The sequence below is a fragment of the Giraffa tippelskirchi genome, chromosome X, assembly GCF_054371585.1.
Source record: "Giraffa tippelskirchi isolate mGirTip1 chromosome X, T2T-mGirTip1v1.2.pri, whole genome shotgun sequence".
In the NCBI taxonomy this organism is placed as follows: domain Eukaryota; kingdom Metazoa; phylum Chordata; class Mammalia; order Artiodactyla; family Giraffidae; genus Giraffa; species Giraffa tippelskirchi.
Window position 1 is genome coordinate 152,583,510 of NC_137289.1, and position 17,978 is coordinate 152,601,487.

At 53.7% G+C, this 17,978-nt stretch overlaps 1 protein-coding gene across 7 annotated transcripts in view; it reads right to left on the minus strand.

The window, feature by feature from the left end:
- Positions 1-847: 847 nt before the first annotated feature.
- LOC145536410 (glycoprotein Xg-like) overlaps positions 848-17,978 on the minus strand; it is a 29,488-nt gene continuing 12,357 nt past the window's right edge. For 2 of the 7 annotated variants that reach the window (XM_081565750.1, XM_081565751.1), the window contains exons 7-16: positions 16,975-17,031; positions 16,578-16,622; positions 14,865-14,897; positions 13,518-13,559; positions 11,358-11,393; positions 9,553-9,585; positions 8,209-8,250; positions 6,211-6,246; positions 4,138-4,248; positions 848-2,310 (exon numbers count right to left, since the gene is read on the minus strand). In XM_081565750.1, the coding sequence (XP_081421876.1) occupies positions 2,294-2,310; positions 4,138-4,248; positions 6,211-6,246; positions 8,209-8,250; positions 9,553-9,585; positions 11,358-11,393; positions 13,518-13,559; positions 14,865-14,897; positions 16,578-16,622; positions 16,975-17,031 (452 nt within the window). In that variant the 3' untranslated portion in view covers positions 848-2,293. The remainder of the gene's footprint in view (positions 2,311-4,137; positions 4,249-6,210; positions 6,247-8,208; positions 8,251-9,552; positions 9,586-11,357; positions 11,394-13,517; positions 13,560-14,864; positions 14,898-16,577; positions 16,623-16,974; positions 17,032-17,978) is intronic. The other 5 variants (XM_081565752.1, XM_081565753.1, XM_081565757.1 and 2 more) reach the window with 5 other exon arrangements.

Here is a 17,978-nt window from a genome sequence, read left to right on the forward strand (position 1 = left end):
AACTGCCAGTGCAAGAGACCCAGGTTTGATCCCTGGATCAGGAAGATCCCCTGGAGGAGGAAATGGCAACCCACTCCAGTATGATTGCCTGGGGAATCCTATGGACAGAGGAGCCTGGCGGGCTACAGTCCAGGGGGTCACAAAGAGTCCGATATGACTGAGCAACTAACACATAGGCAGTTTCAGTTATTCATAGAGATATACATATATTCTTTTCCAGGTCCTTTTCCATTATAGTTTATTATAAGATTTTGAGTCGAGTTCCCTGTGCTATGTAGTAAGACCTTGCTGTTTATCTCTTTTATGTATAGTATCATGTATCTCTTCATCCCAAACTCCTAATTTATCCCTCCATGCTTTCCACTTTGGTCACCAGAAGTTCCTTTTGTATGTCTGTGAGTCTATTTCTGTTTTGTAAATAAGTTCGTTTGTATCCATTTTCTTAGATTCCACACATAAGCGATATCATATGGTATTTATGCTCCTCAGACTTACTTCACTTACTATAATACTCTCCAGGTCCACCCATGTTGCTGCAAATGGCATTATTTCATTCTTTTTCATGGCTGAGTAATATTCCACTTGCATACATGTACCACATCTTCCTGAGTCATTCCTCTGTCGATGGACTCTTAACTGATCACAACTGTACCAAATCTATTGACAAATAAGGTTCCACTCTGAGATCCCAAGGGTCATGACACCAGTGCATGAATTTTGAGACGTGTGTGTGTGTGTGTGTGTGTGTGTGACCGAGAGAGAGAGATTTGCTTTTCCTACATTAAGAGTTGGAGGTGGGTCTACACCCTTGCACACAGTGATTTATACTTGAAGAAAGGATATTCTCTTTTCTTTTTTATTTAAGTGTAGTCAACTTACAGTGTTGTGTTAGCTTCGGGTATAGTCTTCTCCGCTGGCTCAGTTGGTAAAGAATCAACTGGCTTCCACGTCTTGGCTACTGTGCATACGGCTGCAGTGAACATTGGGGTGCAGGGACCTAAGGGTGAGCACCCACACATGAATACCTACGATTTCCATGCATCATCTTTCTGAGTTCCAGACTCTAACGACCATCTTCCTCTTTGGTTGTGATATTCAAGCCCAGAAGTCCTACCAGCATTCATCTCAGTCCATCAAACTACACTAGTCTGCCCAAACCACCCTTTCTCCTCTCCCCTAAAGAATGACTAAAACCCAAGCAAGCGGTTGGTCTACTTTTTAGATGCTGAGGATAGACAATTAGTCCAGGAAAAAGAAAAGTATAAACCAAGAAAAACACTCATGTTGCCTTAAGAACTGGTACCCACAGAGGATCCAAGACCAAAAATAATACAAAAAAGCCTCGACACCTCAAAATCTCTATCCCACGTTCTGAAAACAAAAAGTAGAGAGCGTACAATTTCATGGCAGAAAAAAAAGCACCCCACCGCTTCCCCAAGCCGGTTTCCACATCATCAGCCTTGCACTTAAATTTCCAATAATCCACCCTCATCCTCTGCAGGTGATAATACTTTTGTGGGCTAAGATAAAGTTCAAATGCTGCCGTTAGGGTCGAAAGTCATTCATTCCTGATTCGCGGGCGGTGGTGAACGGGTCCAGATTCCTGACGTTAACTGAAGGTGGTGGCTCAAATGGTAAAAGCAATCTGCCTGCAACGCAGGAGACCCAGGTTGGATCCCTGGGCCAGGAAAGAGCCCCTGGAGGAAGGAATGGCAAGCCACTCCAGGATTCTTGCCTGGAGAACCCCTCTGGACAGAGGAGTCTGGTTGGCTACAGTCCAGGGGGTCGCAAAGAGTCGGTTGCCACTGAGCGACTAACACTTTCACTTTTTCAAGGAACCTGTAGCATCAGCTAAGCTTGTCTCCACAGCTTGCTAGAAACCCAAGCAGCAGCTTCCATCCTTTGGAAGTCCTCCATGGCAGCCCCACCCAAGACCCCCAGCTATTCTCCTGGCCCCTGTGTTCTTTGACCACGTCAGTGGCCCGTGGTCCCAGCAGGACATATTCCAGAGCTCAGACCAGAGTCAGAACCTCTCAGCCCGCATGGCTGATGGAACCCACAGATCAAGCAATCTCTTTAGAATCCAAGATCCAGCGGTCCCCCTTGTTGCCATTGATGTATCTGAGGAATCAGGAACCCCCTTCTTTGTGGGGCAGCGCGTCTGTTGCAAATAGAAGAGAAGACCCTCCAGGGCAGCGAGTGAAGCCAAGAATGACAGGGACGTTCCACAGGATCGACAGGGTTGTCATCTGAACAGAGGCTTTCTCAGAGCGGTGGGTGGATTTCGAGGACCTCAGACAGTCGGTGGTTCTGCAAGGAAAGATGGAAAGCAAGACGTCACGGGGGAGGGGGCGGAAACCTCAGCGGGTTGATCTTAAAGCACTGTTAATTTTTTTTCACTGTAGGGGCGGCAGAGGATGAGATGATTAGATGGCATCACTGACTCAATGGACATGAGTTTGACGAAACTCTAGGAGTTGGTGATGGGACAGGGAAGCCTGGCATGCTGCAGGCCATGGGGTCGCAAAAAGTCGGACACGACTGAGCGACTCAACAACAGCATCTATGATGAGGCATGTGGTCCAGAATGTAAGTGGGTTTTTTTTTTGTTTTTTGTTTTCATGAACTCTGCTTCCCCACCTCCAAACTTTCAGGGTGGAGCGTTGTATAGACCAAGGCGCTTGGTGGCCAGTATGTAAGTCAATATCACCCAACCACCAGCAGAGGGAGGCAGAGGGCAGCTACTGAGATTTTGAAGTCGCCCAAATCCCAAAAATAAAAACACTATTGGCAACAGAGCACCATTCCATGTTCGATGCATGTGACAAGGGCTCAGGGCCGGGGCAATGGGATGATCCAGAAGGATGAGAGGGGGAGGGAGGTGGGTGGGGGGTTCGGGAAGGGGAACACATGTAAACCCATGGCTGATTCATGTCAATGTATGGCAAAAACTATTACAATATTGTAAAGTAATTAGCCCCCAACTAAAATAAATAAATTTATAAAAAAAAAAAAAAAAACACTATTGGAATAGACTTCTGTTTCACAGCTTCCCTCACCGGCGGTGGAAACCTCACCCTGGCAAAATCCAGACAGATGCCGACATGAGTGGTCTCAGGACCAAAGCTTGAGAGAATCCAGATTACCATCTGAGCTGTTGTTTCTGCAGTAAAGCATCTCTCCCCGACCACCTCTTTAGCAACATCTCTAGGAATTTCCTGGATCAGCAGCCAGGATCTCTGCTCCGAAAGGCAGCTCCCTGCGCTTGTAATTCTGCAAACCCAGGAGCTTGGACCCATCATTGAAGCAGAAAGCCCTACCCTCACCCTCCACAAACTCATTTCCCTGGAGGTTGTGTGTGCATGCTGGCTTCAGTTGTGTCTGACTCTCTGCGAGCCCACAGACTGTAGCCAGCCAGGCTCCTCTGCCCATGGGATTCTCCAGGCAAGAACACTGGAGTGGGTTGCCATTTCCTCTTCCAGGGGATCTTCCCGACCCAGGGATCGAACCTGCGTCTCCTGCATTGGCCAGTGGACTCTTTAAGACTGAGCCCACCAGGGAAGTCTCATGTGCAGCCGAGTGATTCAATACTTTTATAGGCTGTATGACACTTACAGTTTGGAGGAGCAAACTGCAACCCACTCCGGTATTCTTGCCTGGAGAATCCCATGGACAGAGGAGCCTGGCGGGCTACAGTCCACGGGGTCGCAGAGAGTCAGACACGATGGAAGAGACTTACCGCACATTTAAAATCTTTATGAAACATTAGCTCTACCGTAGCCGGGGATGTTCCAAACAATACATCCTTGTAGCTTATTTACTTTGTATATGGTAAGGAAGTGTGAGTCGCTCAGTCCTGTCTGATTCTTTGCGACCCCACGGACTGCAGCCCGCCAGGCTCCTCTGTCCATGAGATTTTTCAGGCAAGGAGGCTGGAGTGGGCTGCCGTTTAGCTGGTCCCTTTGAATCTCTGCCCCTCTGTCTAACCCTCTGCCCTCTACCATCTCCCCACTGGGAACCGCTAGCTTGCTGTCTGTATCTTTGAGTCTGCCTCTGTTTCATGCACTCATATTTTTGTTAAATCAGGCTTTAGCACTTAAGGCAGACACAACTGGGGGTGGCGGGGGGGAGACTTGCCATTTGTCCCGAGATGATTCCTCCTCCGGTTACAGTAGCCGACCGCCGCCGCGATCAGCGTCACCACCGCCACAGAGACCGTGGGAGACACAATCTGCACTATCCTGTTGCCTGCGGGAATCCGGGAAAACAAGACGGTCTCAGGAAAAACAGCGCCGATGAGGACACCCTGCCTCGCCAGCAACTCCGCACTCACCCCCGCCCGCGGCCCTCTCCGCTCTCCTATTCACGGAAAGAGGATGGAATTCATCCGAGAAGCCCAAGGGATGGATCCTGCTTTGTCTAAGGGGCGCTTGCTAACCACATGTGATCGGTCTGGTGCATCCAACGGCTTTGTACAGAAGATACAGATATTTTTTAATTGGTGTGTTTGGATCAATTTGCATCTTTGGGGACATAAAATGTTTACTCATGTTCTTCAGTCGCTCAGTGGTGTCCAACTCTGTGACCCCGTGGACCGCAGCACCCCAGGCCTCCCTGTCCATCACCAACTCCCGGAACTTGCTCAAAACTCATGTCCATTCAGTTGGTGATGCCATCCATCCACCTCATCCTCTGTCGACCCCTTCTCCTCCCGCCTTCAATCTTTCCCAGCATCAGGGTCTTTTCCAATGAGTCAGCTCTTCGCATCAGGTGGCCAAAGGATTGGAGTTTTAGCTTCGGCGTCAGTCCTTCCAATCAACACCCAGGACTGATCTCCTTTTGGATGGACTGGTTGGATCTCCTTGCCGTCCACGGGACTGCGTGTATAAAGTGTAGCGCAGCCCAGGGGTCACCCGGCCAGTTACCCCTGTAGCCCCCACACCCATCACATTCCATACTCTGGCCCCACGAATTACTACAGTTCCTGGGGGCCCATTCAGTCAAAGCTAGCGCAACACCTCTGTCTCCTGTCCTGCCGGACTCCCACCTATCTGGAGACCGTGCCTTGGAGATGTCCCCTCCAGGAGCAGTCATCCTGTCTTCCAGCCCACCCCAATCCTGGGTGAGTCCTCTGTCCTGGCGAAAGTGAAAAAGTCTTAGCCGCTTCAGTCATGTCCGACTCTCTGTGACCCCACGGACTGTAGCCCGCCAGGCTCCTCTGTGCATGGGATTCTCCAGGCCAGAATGCTGGAGTGGGTTGCCATGTCCTCCTCCAGGGGATCTTCCCGACCCAGGGATGGAACCCAGGTCTCCCACATTGCAGGCGGATTCTTCACTAGCTGAGGCACCAGGGAAGTCCAAGAAGACTGGAGTGGGTAGCCTATCCCTTCTCCAGGGGGTCTTCCCAATTCAGGAATCGAACCCCGGGTCTCCTGCATTGCAGGCAGATTCTTCAGCAGCTGAGCTATCAGGGAAGCCCCTTTCCTGTCAAAGACTCCATCAAACCCTGTGTCAGACCTGATTCTTGTCTGGGGAGCACCTCTCCTCCTCGACCTCCAGTGCATGAGAAGAAAAGCACCCGTGGCCTTCACACACGTCCCGCAAATGCCCATGCTTCCCGCAAACGGCGATACGTCCCCCAAACGGTAATAGTCCCGCAAACGGCAATCCTGCAGCCCTGCCCGGGTCCTGGGCCTGAAGGGTTAGGAAGACAGCTCTGTCCCTTCCTTCTCCCCCAAAGCCTTGGGGCCGGCCGGGCGGGTTCACTGTCAGCCTGCAGATGCCCGAGAGGCTGGCCGCCGTCGTCCCAGCGACACACGACCGACTCCTGCTGTCCGGACTCCAGGCCCCCGCTGCGGGCCCCGCGACGGGGCAGGTGGGGCCCCCCGGGGGCTTCTCCGGGGGTGAAGGCTGTGGTTTCTCTGCTGCTCTCCGTCTAGGCTCGAGGTCAGCCGTGGTCAACGGAAGGGGCGCCGGCGGTGGGCAGCAGCATCTCCAAGCGCCGCAGCCGCGCTCGCAGAGCCCCAGGCGTCTTGCAGCTCCGAGGTGGACCCACATCTCCTTCTCTGAGCCCCGTGGGACGGCCCCCTCCCGGAAGGAGCTTCTGAACGCCCACACCGAGAGAGAAGGGGGTTCCTGCAGCGGCCCCTCCCGCAGCCACGTGGGGAGCCCGCCCCTCGGAAGGCCGCGTGCCCCGCCCCCGGACCGTACCTTGCGGGTTGCCGTGCGCGGGATGGCCGCCTCTACCTGGAACGGGACAAGCACACGGTCACGCGCGTATTCGGGAAAGCTGGCTCCCGGCTGCCTTCTGCTGGGGGGCAGGCATCACCCGTCCAAGCGGGGCGGGGACACGGGTGCAGACCGAGGGTGAGGCTGTCACCTCAGGGCGTAGGGATATACACCAACGCGTGCGAAGAAGCACGCACACGCCCTCATATACACACATTACACACACACACCACACACTCATATACACACATGCACACACCCCCGTATACACACACACAGCACACACCCATATACACACATGCACACACCCCCGTATACACACACAGCACACACACATTTACACACATGCACACGCACCCGTATACACACACAGCACACCCCCATATACACACATGCACACACACATCACATGCACACACATGCGCACACGCACTGCACACACCCACACACACATAGAAATGCACCCAGACAGCACACATACATACATGCACACACACAGCACACACACACATCACTCACACATATATACCCATGCACACACACATAACACATGCACACACAGATCACACATACTCACATGTACGCACACATACACAGACATCACACATACACACATGCACACACACAGCACACCCCGATACACACACACATACACATGCACACACACATCCCCCCACACCCACATATACACACATGCACACACACCCGTATAAACACATGCACATCACACATACACACATGCACACACACAGCACACACCTATACACACATGCACACACACATCACATGTACACACACAAACACACATCACACGTGCGCACACATCACATGCATGCACACATCACACATACACACGTGCACACACATCACATGCACATACATCACATGTGTACACACATCACACACGCAGCAAACACCCATATACACATACACACGCACATCACACATGAACACATGCACACACACCACACATATACACATGCACAGACACACAGATCCCCCCACACCCCCATGTACACAAATGCACACACACACAACATCCCACATACATAAATACACCCATGTACACACAGGCAACACAACACACACACATGCGCACACACAACATTCAACACACACACATATACAAAAATGCACACACACAACATCCCACATACATAAATACACCAATATACACACATGTACACATATAGCCCCCACAAGTGAACACACATGCAAACCTCACATACATACAGCCATGCACATACAACACACCGACACACCCATGTGTGTACATGCACACACATGCAACACAGCACACATCCACATACACAATGCAACATGCACACATACATACATGCACACACTTGCTACACACACACCCATGCACACTCATGCCACACACTCACATCTGCGTATACACATGTGCACACATGTACAACACAAGCATACGTCCACACACACACACATCGGCACAGCCATGCACACAGGCAGGCGTGCACACAAGCATCACAGCACTGTGCCCATGTGGACATGAGCACGGACACCCACGTGCATGTCCTCACACGCGTGTGCACAGTACCCTCCCACACACGCACACATGAATACGCAAGAGTGGCACATATATCCCCGTGCGCACATCCGCCCTGACCTGCACACCCACAGTGCACACACACAGGCACATGCGTTTCACATTCACACGCACGCATGCACACACAGCGCAAAGGCACATGTGAACAATGTCCACATGTAGAAACGCAGGCGCCTGCGTGCCCACCCAGCCACACACACACACGCAGGGACACACACATGCCCACATGCGTGTGCGCAGGCAGTAGCATGTGTGAGCAAGCGTTCATTTCTTGGAAGGACTGCAGCCCGCGCCCCATGCAAACCCCTCCCCAGCTTTGCTGCGCAGTGAGGACACCGATCAGAGACCCAGGCGGGGGTTAGCTCCTCAGCAGAACTTCTGGTTTGGCTTTTAGGAAAGACCCGCTTTACCATAAGTGCCAGGGAAGCTGGATCTGTAGCGCACTCTTTGTCCTGCAGGACAGAAAGGCCACGTGAAGAGGAAGATAATGCTCAGAAACGCCGGAGACATCCCCAAAGGAAGCATCAAGAAAGACAGGACCCCGAAGCAGAGGCTGTAACATCTGGGCAAACGGCCCACCCTGATTCTCCCCGAGCCAGAGGAAGAGACAAGCGCATCCCAGGACACCCCCTGGCTGCGCCGAGGCGGGCTGAGCTCACCTTGCAAGTTCAGCAGATGTGCTGATGCCGGGGGCACACTGACCCCCAGCCGCAGAGAGAGGGGGCTTGTCTGAGCTCAGAAACCCCACTTCTCAGCGCATCCAGGGAAAAGTCCCGTCCCCGAGGACAGGAAGCATGCTCCACAGATGACAACAGTCACCTCAGCGAGTGAGAAATAAAGGAGCTTTCTCCACACCTTCTCACGTCCAGAGGGCAATTTTTTTTCTGTTTTTGGCTGCATGCAGTATTTTAATCCCCTGACCAGGCATTGATCTCAAGTCCTGCCAGTGAAAGCCCAGAGTCCTAACGACTGCACCACCAGGGAAGTCCCCAGGGAGTAATTTCTAACAAGCGATTCCCTGGGGGCTCAACATGGTAAAGAATCCGCCTGCAACGCAGGAGACCCGGGTTCGACCCCTGGGTCCGGAAGATTCCCCTGGAGGAGGGCATGGCAACCCACTGCAGTGTTCCTGCCTGGAGAATCCCAAGGAGAGAGGAGCCTGGCGAGCGACAGTCCATGGGGTCGCAAAGAGTCAGAGATGACTTAGCGGCTAAACAGCACCAACAACTCTATTTACAAAGCATCACATGACTACTTTGTGCACCCGAAGATAACCGAAAGTTTCGTGTGGATTCTATCTCAGTTTAGAAACGCGAATCCAGTGCATTTTGCTTTTCGGGCTCCACTTGCCCCCAAGTTCGCTATACAGCACCAGAGACCCCCTGGAGATTTCCAGATCCACCCATTGCTCTGAGGAAAGCTCGGTATAGACAAGAATGGAGTTTATTTCTCCCGGGGTAAATCCCTTTGGTTCTTGGCATAATGCACCACCCACAATAAAGGATGCGCAATGCCCAGGCTGCTCTCTCCCTAAGGAGGCTTGCAGCCCGGGGCTCTGCGTCTTGATACCTGGACAGAGGGGTGTGGGGTCAGCACCTGGACACCTGGAGGGCTGGACGAAGGCAAGCTGAGGGTCAGCAGCGAGGCGGCCGACACCCGAGACCCAGGAGGAAGCTCTAATGGGAGCCCCAGAGAAGCCCGCCCAGCCCCGCCTCCCCCACGGGCCCCAGCGCTGGGTGTAGCGGGCGTGTTACCGTAGCTGCCGTGACCCGGTGGATAGCCGCCTCCTGCGGTAGAGAAGAGGGATCTGATGGCCATTCGAAGCATGGACCTTGGGGTCCAGCAGGCGTCCGCCCAGCTGGCACCAAAGCCGGACCCAAGAGTCACCCCCAAAGGAGCGCTTGTAGTTGTCCAGTGGCTCAGTGGTGTCCAACTCTGTGACCCCTGTGGACTGCAGCACCCCAGGCCTCCCTGTCCATCACCAACTCCCAGAGTTTGCACAGACTCATGTCCACTGAGTCGGTGATGCCATCCAACCATCTCATCCTCTGTCGTCCCCTTCTCCTCCCCCCTTCAATCTTTCCCAGCATCAGGGTCTTTTCCAAGGAGTCAGCTCTTCGCGTCAGGTGGCCAAAGGATTGGAGTTTCAGCTTCAGCATCAGTCCTTCCAATCAACACCCAGGACTGATCTCCTTTTGGATGGACTGGTTGGATCTCCTTGCCGTCCACGGGACTGCGTGTATAAAGTGTAGCACAGCCCAGGAGTAACCCGGCCAGTTACCCCTGTAGCCCCCACGCCCATCACATTCTATACTCTGGCCCCACGAATTACTACAGTTCCTGGGGGTCCATTCAGTCAAAGCAAGCGCAACACCTCTGTCTCCTGTCCTGCCGGACTCCCACCTATCTGGAGACCGTGCCTTGGAGATGTCCCCTCCAGGAGCAGTCATTCTGTCTTCCAGCCCACCCCAATCCTGGGTGAGTCCTCTGTCCTGGCGAAAGTGAAAAAGTCTTAGCCGCTTCAGTCATGTCCGACTCTCTGTGACCCCACGGACTGTAGCCCGCCAGGCTCCTCTGTGCATGGGATTCTGCAGGCCAGAATACTGGAGTGGGTTGCCATGTCCTCCTCCAGGGGATCTTCCCGACCCAGGGATGGAACCCAGGTCTCCCGCATTGCAGGCGGATTCTTCACTAGCTGAGCCACCAGGAAGTCCAAGAAGACTGGAGTGGGTAGCCTATCCCTTCTCCAGGGGGTCTTCCCAATTCAGGAATCGAACCCCGGGTCTCCTGCATTGCAGGCAGATTCTTCAGCAGCTGAGCTATCAGGGAAGCCCCTTTCCTGTCAAAGACTCCATCAAACCCTGTGTCAGACCTGATTCTTGTCTGGGGAGCACCTCTCCTCCTCGACCTCCAGTGCATGAGAAGAAAAGCACCCGTGGCCTTCACACACGTCCCGCAAACGCCCATGCTTCCCGCAAACGGCGATACGTCCCCCAAACGGTAATAGTCCCGCAAAAGGTAAACCCCTGCCCGGGTCCTGGGCCTGAAGGGTTAGGAAGACAGCTCTGTCCCTTCCTTCTCCCCCAAAGCCTTGGGGTTGGCCGGGCGGGTTCACTGTCAGCCTCCAGATGCCCGAGAGGCTGGCCGCCGTCGTCCCAGCGACACACGACCGACGCCTGCTGTCCGGACTCCAGGCCCCCGCTGCGGGCCCCGCGACGGGGCAGGTGGGGCCCCCCGGGGGCTTCTCCGGGGGTGAAGGCTGTGGTTTCTCTGCTGCTCTCCGTCTAGGCTCGAGGTCAGCCGTGGTCAACGGAAGGGGCGCCGGCGGTGGGCAGCAGCAGCTCCAAGCACCGCAGCCGCGCTCGCAGAGCCCCAGGCGTCTTGCAGCTCCGAGGTGGACCCAGGTCTCCTTCTCTGAGCCCCGTGGGACGGCCCCCTCCCGGAAGGAGCTTCTGAACGCCCACACCGAGAGAGAAGGGGGTTCCTGCAGCGGCCCCTCCCGCAGCCACGTGGGGAGCCCGCCCCTCGGAAAGCCCTGCGCCCCGCCCCCGGACCGTACCTTGCGGGTTGCCGTGCCAGGGATGGCCGCCTCCACCTGGAACGGGACAAGCACACGGTCACGCGCGTATTCGGGAAAGCTGGCTCCCGGCTGCCTTCTGCTGGGAGGCAGGCATTACCCGCCCAAGCGGGGCGGGGACACGGGTGCAGATCGAGGGTGAGGCTGTCACCTCAGGGCATAGGGATATACACCAACACATGCGAAGAAGCACGCACACGCCCCCATATACACACACAGCACACACCCATATACACACATGCACACACAGCACACACCCCTGTATACACACACAGCACACACCCATATACACACATGCACACACAGCACACACCCATATACACACATGCACACATCCCCATATACACACACACAGCACACCCCATATACACACATGCACACACAGCACACACCCATTTACACACATGCACACAGCACACAACCATATACACACATGCACACACACCTGTATACACACACAGCACACACCCATTTACACACATGCACACACACCCGTATACACACACACAGCACACCCCCATCTACACACACGCACACACCTCCGTATACACACACAGCACACACCCATATACACACATGCACACACCCCCATATACACACAGCACGCACCCATATACACACCCATATACACACAAGCACACACCCACACACACATACAAATTCACCCAGACCACACACATACATACATGCACACACACAGCACACACACACATCACTCACACATATACACCCATGCACACACACATAACACATGCACACATGCACACACAGATCACACATACTCACATGTACACACACAACACACACCCATATACACAAATGGACACACACACAGCACACATACACAGACATCACACATACACACATGCACACACACAGCACACACACACATGCACACACAGATCACACATACCCACACGGACACACCATCCCCCCACACCCACATATACACACATGCACACACACCCGTATAAACACATGCACGTACACATCACACATGCACACATGCACACACAGCACACACCTATACACACATGCACACACACATCACATGCACACAGATGAACACACATCACACATGCACACACATCACATGCATGCACACATGCACACACATCACATGCACACACATGCACACACATCACACATCTACACATGCACAGACACACAGATCCCCCCACCCCCATGTACACAAATGCACACACACACAACATCCCACATACATAAATACACCCATGTACACACATGCAACACAACACACACACAACACTCAACACACACCCGTATACAAAAATGCACACACACAACATCCCACATACATAAATACACCAATATACACACATGTACACATATAGCCCCCACAAGTGAACACACATGCAAACCTCACATACATACAGCCATGCACATACAACACACCGACACACCCATGTGTGTACATGCACACACATGCAACACAGCACACATCCACATACACAGTGCAACACGCACACATACATACATGCACACACTTGCTACACACACACCCATGCACACTCATGCCACACATGCACATCTGCATATACACATGTGCACGCATGTACAACACAAGCATACGTCCACACACACACACATCGGCACAGCCATGCACACAGGCAGGCGTGCACACAAGCATCACAGCACTGTGCCCATGTGGACATGAGCACGGACACCCACGTGCATGTCCTCACACGCGTGTGCACAGTACCCTCCCACACACGCACACATGAATACGCAAGAGTGGCACATATATCCCCGTGCGCACATCCGCCCTGACCTGCACACCCACAGTGCACACACACAGGCACATGCGTTTCACATTCACACGCACGCATGCACACACAGCGCAAAGGCACATGGGAACAATGTCCACATGTAGAAACGCAGGCGCCTGCGTGCCCACCCAGCCACACACACACACGCAGGGACACACACATGCCCACATGCGTGTGCGCAGGCAGTAGCATGTGTGAGCAAGCGTTCATTTCTTGGAAGGACTGCAACCCGCGCCCCCTGCAAGCCCCTCCCCAGCTTTGCTGCGCAGTGAGGACACCGATCAGAGACCCAGGCGGGGGTTAGCTCCTCAGCAGAACTTCTGGTTTGGCTTTTAGGAAAGACCCGCTTTACCAAAAGTGCCAGGGAAGCTGGATCTGGAGCTCACTCCTTGTCCTGCAGGACAGAAAGGCCACGTGAAGAGGAAGGTAATGCTCAGAAACACCGGAGACATCCCCAAAGGAAGCATCAAGAAAGACAGGACTCCGAAGCAGAGGCTGTAACATCTGGGCAAAAGGCCCACCCTGATTCTCCCCGAGCCAGAGGAAGAGACAAACGCACCCCAGGACATCCCCTGGCTGCGCCGAGGCGGGCTGAGCTCACCTTGCAAGGTCAGCAGATGTGCTGATGCCGGGGGCACACTGACCCCCAGCCGCAGAGAGAGGGGGCTTGTCTGAGCTCAGAAACCCCACTTCTCAGCGCATCCAGGGAAAAGTCCCGTCCCCGAGGACAGGAAGCATGCTCCACAGACAACAAACAGTCACCTCAGCGAGTGAGAAATAAAGGAGCTTTCTCCACACCTTCTCACGTCCAGAGGGCAATTTTTTTTTTCTGTGTTTGGCTGCATGCAGTATTTTAATCCCCTGACCAGGCATTGATCTCAAGTCCTGCCAGTGAAAGCCCAGAGTCCTAACGACTGCACCACCAGGGAAGTCCCCAGGGAGTAAATTCTAACAAGCGATTCCCTGGGGGCTCAACATGGTAAAGAATCCGCCTGCAACGCAGGAGACCCGGGTTCGACCCCTGGGTCCGGAAGATTCCCCTGGAGGAGGGCATGGCAACCCACTGCAGTGTTCCTGCCTGGAGAATCCCAAGGAGAGAGGAGCCTGGCGAGCGACAGTCCATGGGGTCGCAAAGAGTCAGAGATGACTTAGCGGCTAAACAGCACCAACAACTCTATTTACAAAGCATCACATGACTACTTTGTGCACCCGAAGATAACCGAAAGTTTCGTGTGGATTCTATCTCAGTTTAGAAATGCGAATCCAGTGCATTTTGCTTTTCGGGCTCCACTTGCCCCCAAGTTCGCTATACAGCACCAGAGACCCCCTGGAGATTTCCAGATCCACCCATTGCTCTGAGGAAAGCTCGGTATAGACAAGAATGGAGTTTATTTCTCCCGGGGTAAATCCCTTTGGTTCTTGGCATAATGCACCACCCACAATAAAGGATGCGCAATGCCCAGGCTGCTCTCTCCCTAAGGAGGCTTGCAGCCCGGGGCTCTGTGTCTTGATACCTGGACAGAGGGGTGTGGGGTCAGCACCTGGACACCTGGAGGGCTGGACGAAGGCAAGCTGAGGGTCAGCAGCGAGGCGGCCGACACCCGAGACCCAGGAGGAAGCTCTAATGGGAGCCCCAGAGAAGCCCGCCCAGCCCCGCCTCCCCCACGGGCCCCAGCGCTGGGTGTAGCGGGCGTGTTACCGTTGCTGCCGTGACCCGGTGGATAGCCGCCTCCTGCAGGAGAGAAGAGGGATCTGATGGCCATTCGAAGCATGGACCTTGGGGTCCAGCAGGCGTCCGCCCAGCTGGCACCAAAGCCGGACCCAAGAGTCACCCCCAAAGGAGCGCTTGTAGTTGTCCAGTGGCTCAGTGGTGTCCAACTCTGTGACCCCTGTGGACTGCAGCACCCCAGGCCTCCCTGTCCATCACCAACTCCCGGAGCTTGCTCAAACTCATGTACATTGAGTCGGTGATGCCATCCAACCATCCCATCCCCTGTCGACCCCTTCTCCTCCCGCCTTCAATCTTTCCCAGCATCAGGGTCTTGTCCACTGAGTCGTCTGGAGCCCTATGTGGTGGAAAAGCTCAGGACCTTCCAGAAGATGCTCAAGTGAGTCCCTCTCTCAAAGTCATGGCTTCTGGATGGAAAAATTCATGCCACAGAGAGCCCTTCAGAAAGCTGTGTGTTTTTTAGAGATTACACATGCCCCGCCCCAGGCCCATCTAGGGCCTCAAAGTAACACAGGCTCACCCCCCACCTCCAGTGACCCACTTCTATCATATTATACGTCAACTGTATCACATTAAAATTACATTTTTGGGGGGAAGATACACAGAGACACATCTGCAAAGGTTTGTATAGACACAACATCTCTGTAAAGATAAGTGTGTGTGTGTGGTCAGTCACTCACTCGTGCCCGACTCTCTGTGACCCTGTGGACTGGAGCCCGCCTGGCTCCTCTGTCCATGGAATTCTCCAGGCAAGGATACTGGAGTGGGTTTCCATGCCCTCCTCCAGGGCATCTCCCTGACGCAGGGATGGAACTCAGTTCTGCCCTGCAGGTGGATTCTCTACTGCTGAGCCACCTGGGAAACCCAAAGATAGTAACTTAGGAGTATAGACAGATATAGAAATAGATAGAGATACAGATACAGATGTAAGTATAGGTACAGATAGATCTAGATATAGAAATAGATACAGGTATAGGGATAGATATAGATATACAGGTGGGCTCCCCTGATGGCTCAGCTGGTAAAGAATCCGCCTGCAATGCAGGACACCCCAGTTCAACTCCTGGGTCGGGAAGATCCCCTGAAGAAGGGAGAGGCTACCCACTGCAGTATTTTGGGGCTTCCCTGGTGGCTCAGCTGGTAAAGAATCTGCCCGCAGTGTGGGACACCTGGGTTTGATCCCTGGGTTGGGAAGAGCCCCTGGAGGAGGGCGTGGTGACCCTCTACATTATTCTTGCTTGGACAAGAATTCTTGCCTGTGATACTCTGTCCAGTATCAAATGGACATATGATATACATATGCATATAGATAAACGCAGATACAGATAAAGACAGATACGCATATAGATACAGATATAGGTATACATGTAGATATGTGTGTATAGATATACACATATGCACAGGCACGTACATAAGTACGTGTGTCTGTGGAGGTATGTATACAGGTGCACACACACACACACATGCGCACATATACATATTTACGTGGAGACGACCCCCACTTCTAAGCGGCATCGGCCGTATGGTTGGTTTCGTCCGCCTTGCAGACCGCAGGAGGGGACAGCCTCAGAGACGCGCCTCCCCTCGCCCCCCAGAGGTTGGAGGGGAGAGTCCACAGCCCACCACCTTCCACGCGGGGTCTGGGGCGGGGTCTGGGGCGGGGTCACAGAAGCTCACACGTACCTGCGGGCAGCCTGGGCAGGTCGCCGCCGCTGTTGCTCAGGAAGTCTGTGGACAGAGCAGAGAGCGGTCAGAGCCCGCTGTTTCAGGGAGCCCCCTGCGCACCCTAGCCCACGCATCAGGGGCACAGGGACACTTCATGGAGAGGGGGTTCCCCAGTTGGAGAATCCGTGCACCCACGGAAGATCCACGGGCCGCAACTAAGACCCGAGACAGCCAACACAAATATAAATACAGGACTCTTTAAAAAGAATTGCTTTAAAAAAAAAAAAGAGCTTCTGCATATTTTAAATGCAGTGCGTCTTTCACCATGGAGGACCGAATTCTCTAAAATCTTCTGGATGACATCTTAGTACTTCTGAAGACTCTTCCGGACGGCGTCTTAGTACCGAGGACTCACCTCCACTGTTCCCAGGCTGCCGGCGAGGAGGCAGCGTCTGCAGCCTTGGGTAGCTATCTGTGGGGAAACACGTGATTTTAGGGAAAGAGGGACACCTCCCAGAGACGAACCATTCACACAATCCAAAAGGCCGGTATACAAAATGACGTTCCGGCTTATTTATGTTTGCTGTTTATCGCTTCCGTGGAATCTCTGGTGCTCAGAATCCCCAAGCGTAAAGCATTTTTAAAACATTAGTTTTTATTGGAGTATACTTGCTTCCCTGATGGCTCAGTCGGTAAAGCACATGCTTCCGATGCAGGAGACCCGGGTTTGATCCCTGGGTCGGGAAGATCCCCTGGAGGAGGGACTGGCAACCCACTCCCGTGTTCTTGCCTGGAGAATCCCATGGGTGGAGGAGCCTGGCCGGCGCCAGTCCAGGGGGCCGCAAAGAGGTGTTGTGTTCGCTTCTGGTGCACGGCAAAGTGAATCCACCATGGGTGTGTGCCAAGTCTCTTCAGTCGTGTCTGCCTCTTTGCCACCCCGTGGACCGTAGCCCACCAGGCTCCTCTGTCCATGGGATTCCCCAGGCAAGAATACTGGAATGGGTTGCCATGCCCTCCTCCAGGGGATCTTCCCCGACCGAGCAATCGAACCCACATCTCTTAAGTTTCCTGCGTTGGCAGGCGGGTTCTTTACCACTAGCGCCACCTGGGAAGCGCACGTAACTCACAGCAAATAGAAATTCATTACTCAGGGCAACCACCGCTATTTTAAAGGCACTAGATTCTGGCAGCGGAGAAGGCAATGGCACCCCACTCCAGTCCTCTTGCCTGGAAAATCCCATGGATGGAGGAGCCTGGTAGGCTATACTCCATGGGGTCGCTAAGAGTTGGACAGGACTGAGCGACTTCACTTTCACTTTTCCCTTTCATGCACTGGAGAAGGAAATGGCGACCCACTCCAGTGTTCTTGCCTGGAGAATCCCAGGGACGGCGGAGCCTGGTGGGCTGCCGTCTATGGGG